This window comes from Bos taurus, chromosome 7 (assembly GCF_002263795.3).
Source record: "Bos taurus isolate L1 Dominette 01449 registration number 42190680 breed Hereford chromosome 7, ARS-UCD2.0, whole genome shotgun sequence".
Classification (NCBI taxonomy): Eukaryota; Metazoa; Chordata; class Mammalia; order Artiodactyla; family Bovidae; genus Bos; species Bos taurus.
The window spans coordinates 94,931,258-94,939,199 of NC_037334.1; the positions used below are offsets into that span (position 1 = coordinate 94,931,258).

The 7,942-nt window shown below is 46.3% G+C and overlaps 1 protein-coding gene and 1 non-coding gene across 2 annotated transcripts; one reads left to right on the forward strand and one right to left on the reverse strand.

Annotated features, from left to right (window-relative positions):
* Window positions 1-3,689: 3,689 nt before the first annotated feature.
* Window positions 3,690-3,762, reverse strand: TRNAE-UUC (transfer RNA glutamic acid (anticodon UUC)). Its single transcript has one exon. It is a non-coding gene; the product is annotated as a tRNA-Glu (tRNA).
* A 1,828-nt stretch (window positions 3,763-5,590) lies between these two features.
* GPR150 (G protein-coupled receptor 150) lies at window positions 5,591-7,101 on the forward strand. The gene has a single exon (XM_024995326.2). The coding sequence runs from the start codon at window positions 5,695-5,697 to the stop codon at window positions 7,012-7,014; it is 1,320 nt and encodes a 439-aa protein (XP_024851094.1). The 5' UTR covers window positions 5,591-5,694; the 3' UTR covers window positions 7,015-7,101.
* The last annotated feature ends 841 nt before the right edge of the window (window positions 7,102-7,942 follow it).

Below are 7,942 nucleotides of genomic sequence, written 5' to 3' on the forward strand. Positions count from 1 at the left end.
AGAAAAGATAATTTCTGAGGATTTTCTGAAACTAATGAAAGATAACAAATCAACCTAAATGTTTACAGAAGCCCAAAAAGAATATAGACAAAAATACACATAAGCACATCCTACTCAAACTGCTGAAAAACAGACAAGGAGAAAAATCTTGGAGGCAACCAGAGGGGGAGAAAAAAACATTCTGTACGAGGGAACAAAGATAAGAAAGCAGATTTCTCACCAAAACCTGAAAACTAGTAGACAATGGTGCAGCTTCTTCAAAGACAAACTGTCATCCTAGAATTTTGTATATGTAGTAAAAATTTTTCAAAAATGAAGAAAAAGCTGAGAGAATTTGTTGCCAGCAGATCTGAACTATTTAGAAACATTAAAGGACCTTGTTTAAGCAGAAGGAATATGGCATCATTTGGAAATCTGTATCTACACAAGCAAGAAATAGAAACACTCATATATTACTGGTGGGAATATAAAGTGGTATGCTCTGGAAAATGGTTTGGAATTTCCTCAAAAAGTTAAACACAGAATTACCATATTACCCAGCAATTCCACCCCTGGGTGTTTATCCTGGAAAATGGAAGCGAGATGTTCACAGAAAAAGCTGTACACAAATATTCACACTAGCATTGTGCACAATATTCAACAAGTGGAAACAATCCAACAGCTGCTAAGAGATAAATGGTTTTGTGTAGTTCAAAATGTATCATCTGTACAATGGGATAGTACTTAGTCATCAAGAGGAATGAAGTACTGTTACATGCTACAATATGGATGAACCTTAAAAACATGTTGGTAAGTGAAAAAAGCCAGACACAAAGACCACATACTATTATTACTGAATTTATATGAAATGTCCAGAATAAACAACTCCATAGAGACAGAAAGTAGATTAGTGATTGCCAGGAGATCTGGGATGAAGGCAATGTGTGAAGGGTTTCTTTTGGGAATGGTGAAAATGTTCTAGAATTAGATAGTACTTCGGACTGCAAGGAGCTCCAACCAGTCCATTCTAAAGGAGATCAGTCCTGGGTGTTCTTTGGAAGGAATGATGTTAAAGCTGAAACTCCAGTACTTTGGCCATCTCATGAGAAGAGTTGACTCATTGGAAAAGACTCTGATGCTGGGGAGGGATTGGGGGCAGTAGGAGAAGGGGATGACAGAGGATGAGATGGCTGGATGGCATCACTGACTCGATGGACGTGAGTCTGAGTGAACTCCGGGAGTTGGTGATGGACAGGGAGGCCTGGCGTGCTGCGATTCATGGGGTCGCAAAGAGTTGGACACGACTGAGCGACTGAACTGAACTGATAGTTGCACAAACTTCTGACTATGTAATACTAAAAAGCACCAAACTGTACACTTTTAAAAGCTGAATTTTACGGTTTGTGAATTGTATCTGAAGTTTAAAATGATGAACTGTGAAACATTTTTTCATCCAGGAGAATGACAAAAATTTAAAACAATAACTAGGCTTATTTTTGCAAAGACTATGGGGAAGAAGTTTAGGCATTAAAAGACTATCCATTGCTTGTGCCCTCTGTCAAGGGCATTTCAGCACCATGTATTAAAATGCTTCAAAAATGCACATGCTTTGCCTTAGCAATTCCAATCCTAGGATTTTACCTTAAGGCAATAATTGAATATGTGTGCAAGGATGTACGTGAAGAGATGTTCTTCACAGAATTATTTATAAAGTGAAAACTGGAAAACCTTTGTCCCCAAATAAGGGTTTATTTAAATAATTGCAATTCACTTCATGTTAAACAGATAGTTATATCACATTTTTTACTGACGACCATGGAAAACTGTCCAAATACAATGTTAACTGGAAAAAGAAGCATGATATAAAATACTGTATATAGTATGACATATTTCTGTAAATAAACAGACCTGGTCACTATAGTCTGAAGGATTTATATCTAAGTATTATATGTGGATGATATTTAGTGATTGTTATTGTCTAATTTTTATGCAATATGTGCTATTTATATAATAAAAATATTTTATTTTAAAAAGATTATGTCAAGTTTAACATCACCACTATTAAGACAAACTAAAACCGCGTGCCCCACAAACAATGCACTGATGACACAGTACTACACATGTCTTATTTCAGCCCCAGAAGTCTAATCAAGATTTAATTTTATGGAAACAAATACAACTTTACAGACATTCTGCAAAACATCTGTCATGGGCCCTTCAGACCCCTGTGTGTCATAAAATGAAAAAGAAAGTCTGGGAAAAACTGTTCTGGATAAACGACCACTAGAGCAATATTACAATCAAATATAATTCATGATTTTTGGCTGTGTCAAGCACAGAGAATGAAAATAAACTCATTGCAAACCACATCTTTGTGAAATTCATCAGCGACAAAGAGAAGAATCAAGAAGCTTCTAGAATGGAAAAACATCCAAACCAAGAGTCAGAATGACTTTAGGCTTTTACACACAAACACTTAGAATAGAGAAGGCAATTGAGAAATGCCATCAAAATTTAGAAAGAAAATATTTCCAGTATAAAATTGCAAATACATCCAAGTCATCAGCGAAGCATGAAGGTTAAAGGCAGAAATTTTCAGACATGCGAGGTCCCAAAAAGTTACCCTTTTTCAGGAAGCCACTGAGGGATGCTTTCTACCCAAGAAAAGAAATAAACCAATAAAGAAGAAAACACATGAAGTTAGAAAGCAGGAGAAGTAACCAAAGCTAAGTGAGTCTCTAGGGTGATGGTGAAGGAGGTGCCCAGACGCATCTGGACCAGAAGGCAACCTGTCCAGATTGAATCCACGTGACTCAAGTAACAGGTACATTGAGGGCTCTCTCTGCTCTCTCCTCAGCCTCTGTCCAGTCTTTTAACTTTATGACATATTGGATGCTGTGTTCTACCAAAGGGGAAGAAATCAAGGAAAAAGAAAGGAGATCCAAGAAACAGGAACTCCAACTGAAGAGAAAGGCAGAGAGTTTCTCTGATGACAATGAAGGGACATTTCTGGGATGATCATTAGGCGGCAGGCCTAGAGAGAAACCAGCCCATGCTGGGAGGAATGGAGGTCTTTGGTAAGAAGGTTTCCAAGAAAAAACGGGGAGGTGCTATATCATGTTATGAAACTCACCTTGTGGAAATTATACACAAGGGACTAGCTTGTGAGGGAATCCTTAGGGTACAGGAAGACCTACCTATTGTAATAAAGAAATTTAAGAAAAAGTAATTATTAATGTAAAGGGAAAATGATGATACTCATAGTACATTACAACATTCATTATTTTCATTTCAAAATAATGTGAAAACTGAATATAGATCTAACCTAAAATTACAATACTACTGTATTAACAGTATGGGAAAAGAGAAACCATGGGGAAAGGGTGTGAGAGCTAAATCTGTGTCCTTACCTAATGAGAAACCAACAGATAATGTCTAAAATCAATGAAGCAATAAATAGTACTGTACATTTACTATTTAGAATCATGAAATTAAGTAAATGCCAGAACAGAAATAGAACTAAATTGGCTCCTCTCTAGAAGAAGGGAAGGAGACGTGAGGATGTGTGGATGGGAAACTTCACATTGTTACCAGCCATCTAGTTCTAGCTGATTTTCCAATTATGTGCAGGTATTACTTTGAGAAGAATCTATGTTTTTAATTTTTCTTTAAAAGCTTTTGGCCATGCCACATGGCTTGCAGGATCTTAGTTCCCTGACCAGGGATTGAACCCAGGCCCTCAGCAGTGAAAGTGTAAAGTCCTAACCACTGGACCACCAGGGAATTCCCTGAAGAATTTCCTGAAGAACTGGGTTTTTTTATATCAATATTTTATCAGGTCTTAGCAAAGTTCTGTAAAATGTAATTTTTCTGGTAGAATCTTCTTTTGCTGTATGAAAGCATTTCAACAAATTTGAGACAAACTATAGAATTATCTTGAGAAATATTAAGGTGATATTGGCTAGAAGAATCACTGAGTTATGAGTATTGCTCAGAGACAGCTCCCTGGAAGAAGTGGTTCATAAGCTAATATGATGTATGTGATACAGACAGAGGTCATGGGCAAACTCCTCTGAGGGGAGAATGTGAAATTAAACCAGGAGTTTCATTTCCCAAGCCTATCACCCTACCTCCTAAATGTTCCAACAATAATGGCTATTCTTATACCTCCCCAGAGCTTCCCTGAGCTCTTCTGGATCATACTGGCATAGGAATAACAGGCAATTTTCCCCTTAGGTTGACGGATTTATAATCAAGGTAGAAACATTGCTCAAATTTTTCTGAAATGCATCACATGTCCATTAATTCATCAACTCAAAAAAAAATTACTGATACCTACCATATGTCAGGTCCAGTGATAGGCACTGGGGATATAATAAAAATGGCAAAGTTCTCTGGTCAAAGGACAACGGCTTGGGAAATGAGATTCCCATTGCAACTGGCAGAGACATCCGCAGAACCCACCAAATCCACCTATCCTGCACATCTCAGCCTGGAAACATGAACCCCAACAGACACCCAGACCAGGAAGCACAGGAAGTCTACTGTCACCCTAATTAATGTGGAGGGTGCATAAAAGACAAATTGATGCTTCCAACAGGAAAACTAAAATTTGTGAGGAGGTAGGGCTGAAATAAAAAGAGATAGCATTTAATCTAAACCATTTCCTGTGAGTTGGATGTCTTTTTAAAAAATTGGCCGCCTTATCATTTTCTTAGTCACCTTTTCTCTAGTCTTATTGGAGGCGTACTCATTCCTAGCAACCTCCCATCTGCTGAAAAACAGAATCAAGAGAATGAAGAGCCATGATGAGATATCCAGCACTGAGTGAAAATATTAGGAGAAAAGCAATAAATGTACTACTCCATTTGCATAAAACCTATTAATGCCCTCTTCAGACTAATGACATGAATTTTACATCAAGGAGAACAGCTGTAATCTGCTGTTTCTAGTAATGGGGAGTATTTGAAACAATCTGCAAACCACTGCTACTCCTAATTGCCAGCCAATACCCTTGACTTGAGCTCTCTCCAAATAAAACACTCTGGCTGTTGGCCAGAGGAAGATTTATTTGTTGGACTCCTGAGCTCAAAACGCTGTTCGGTTTCTTGTGTTCCTGTTTTTCCCACGCTAGTGCAGATCCATTGCATTTCAAATCTTTCTCTTTTTATTTTAATCAAAACCAGTGCCTTTTCTACTTTTTTTCCTGCTGCCAATCTAATACCATTTTGTGGGGTATAGCCTCAATTAGGACCTTCCTCCCCAGGGTGCTGGTCCAGGTTAACGATGGCCGGGCAAAGCGACCTTCTGTCTGGCTGTTCGTTGTTCGGTCTCTAAGTCCTGTCTGGCTGAGTTCTATGTAAACAGCCAACAGGAGAGGTTCCTAGAGCCCAGGGTTTTGCGACTCCCGCGAGGGCAGCGCGGGGCTGCGGCAGAGACTGGAAGGAGATCTACCCGGATTGGGAGGGGAGACGCGCAGAGGAAGGTGGAGAAGAGGGATCATGTGTGTTCCTCCAGTGTACAACCCCCATTTGAGTGACAAATGACGAGGACAACCTATAAAAACAACTAAGCGCAAAGCTGCCCGCATCCATCTCCCTCTTCGCGCGTGTGCGTTTTCAACTAACTTTGGGAACTCCGCGCAGCCTCTCCTCCACCTCGGTTTCCCGCGCCCTGCCTGCCCTTTTTGGTACCTCCTCTTCCTCCCAGCAAAGGATGGAGGCTCCCTTCAGCCCCTCAACTCCGTCGCCGGCGCCCAACCTCTCCGTACCCATCTCGCTGGGCTGGGGTCTCAACCTGACTTCCGGACAGGGAGCCCCCGGACAAGAAGCCCCCATCCCAGGACCCCCGCCTCCATCACCTCCGCCGCCGTCCGGGCTGCCCAGCCGCCGCGTCCGCCTGGTCTTCCTGGGGGTTATCCTGGTGGTGACTGTGGCCGGCAACGCCACGGTGCTGTGTCGCCTGTGCGGCGGCGGCGGGCCCTGGGCGGGTCCCAAGCGTCGCAAGATGGACTTCCTGCTGGTGCAGCTGGCCCTGGCCGACCTGTACGCGGGCGGGGGCACCGCGCTGTCGCAGCTGGCTTGGGAACTCCTGGGCGAGCCGCGCCGGGCCGCGGGAGACCTGGCGTGCCGCTGCGTGCACCTCCTGCGGGCGTCCGGCCGCGCCGCCTCGGCCCACCTCGTGGCGCTCATAGCCCTCGAGCGCCAGCGCGCAGTGCGCCGTCCGCAGGGCCCGCCGCTGCCCGCGCGCGCCCTTGCCGCCCTGGGCTGGCTGCTGGCGCTGCTGCTGGCGCTGCCCGCCGCCTTCGTGGTGCGCGGGGGCGCCCCCTCGCCGCCGCCGCCCGCCCGCGCCTGGCCCGGGGAGCGCCGCTGCCACGACATCTTCACGCTACTGCCGCGCTGGCACCTGATGCTCTACGCGCTCTACGAGGCCTTGGCGGGCTTCGCGGCGCCAGCCGCGGTCATGAGCGTCGCGGGCGGCCGCCTGCTCCGCACCTGGTGGCCGCGCCAGCCCCGAGCCCCATCCGCGGCGGCGGCGGCGGCACCCAGGTCGGCCAGTCCGGTCCAGGCCTCCGCGCCCAACGTGCTGCCGCGCGCCAAGGTGCAGAGCCTCAAGATGAGCCTGGTGCTGGCGCTGCTGTTCGTGGGGTGCCAGCTGCCCTACTTCGCGGCCCGGCTGGCGGCCACGTGGTCGTCTGGACCGGTGGGGGACTGGGAGACCGACGACCTGGCGGTGGCGCTGCGCCTCATGGGGGTGGCCAACAGCGCCCTCGATCCCTTCGTCTACCTGTTCTTCCAGGCGGGCGGCTGTCGGCTCCGGCGGCGCCTGCGGAGGCGCCTGGGCGCGCTGTGCTGCCCGCCGGAGGGAGTCGCGGAGGACGAGGAGGGGACCCGGGGCCACCAGGCGCTCCACCGCCACCGCTGGCCCCACCCGCATTACCACCACGCCCGGCGGGAGCAGCCCGAACAGGGTTACCTGCGCCCACCGCCGCCGCGCCCCCGGCCGCCGCCCTGCTCCTGCGAAAGCGTCTTCTAGGCTGTTCGATGGCCTGGGACGGGTCATCTGTCGCTGCGCCGCCGCCTCCGCGCAACAGGAGGCCCGCCCGGGTCTTTCTAGCTCACAGCCAGCAGGAGGGTCTCTGAGAGCCTCACCCTGAAGCTGCCCCTGCCCTCCACTCCCCTATTGTAATTTCTTTATGTATTGTTTACATTTTACACTTTTCCAGGTTTTCTCCTTTCCTTGTCACATGTCCCCCATTTGGAGACGAGAGAGTGACCCGTTGGGAATTTGAAAAATTGAAGTTAAGAGTTATTTTTGCAGTTCTTTTTTGCTCCCATAGTCTTCTGGCTAAGATCACTGGTTTTAGCTCAAGTGCCGAGCTCTCATTCTTTTATGTGCCACCCCCTGTTTTCACTTATTTGGGATAGTGTTTAACTGTACCTTCGGGACCAGAGAAGGCGCCTCTAGTTCCGGGAGGAATAGCCTCACATTGTTCTCCCTGGGGAGCCTGGAAACTGTACCGGTGATTCTATCAGAAATGTAATCTTGCTGTCACTTCAGAGCCACAGAGTATTTGTGAAATAAAAACATTTCCCACCAAGCAATTAGGACTTTAAAAAAAAAAAAAAACCATGGTACTGTGTTTTCTCAGGAGAAAAAAAAAAAATCAGCGTGGTCTTTGTTTTTAGTCTAGCTTCCACTTAGGAGAAGCTGGGATTGTAGGAGGGAGACATAAAAGCTTCCCTTGGAATCTTTCAAAGACGCCCAGTTTCTATAGGAAATGGTTCCTGTGTCCAGACCAGCCTCTACAGCTGCGATGCTGTGAACAGGTGGAGACTCTCAGCACAAAAACCCTAGCAGACTAGAGAAGGGAAGTACCTGGGTGCTGCATAGGGGAGAGGCTCAGTCCCAGGTGGAGCTTTAGGGAGACTGGCAGCTAGAAAGAAAGCTGCAACCTCCCAAT

Excerpts from the sequence above, each read along its gene's own strand:
- GPR150 (XM_024995326.2), top strand. The coding sequence starts at position 5,695 with ATGGAGGCTCCCTTCAGCCCCTCAACTCCGTCGCCGGCGCCCAACCTC.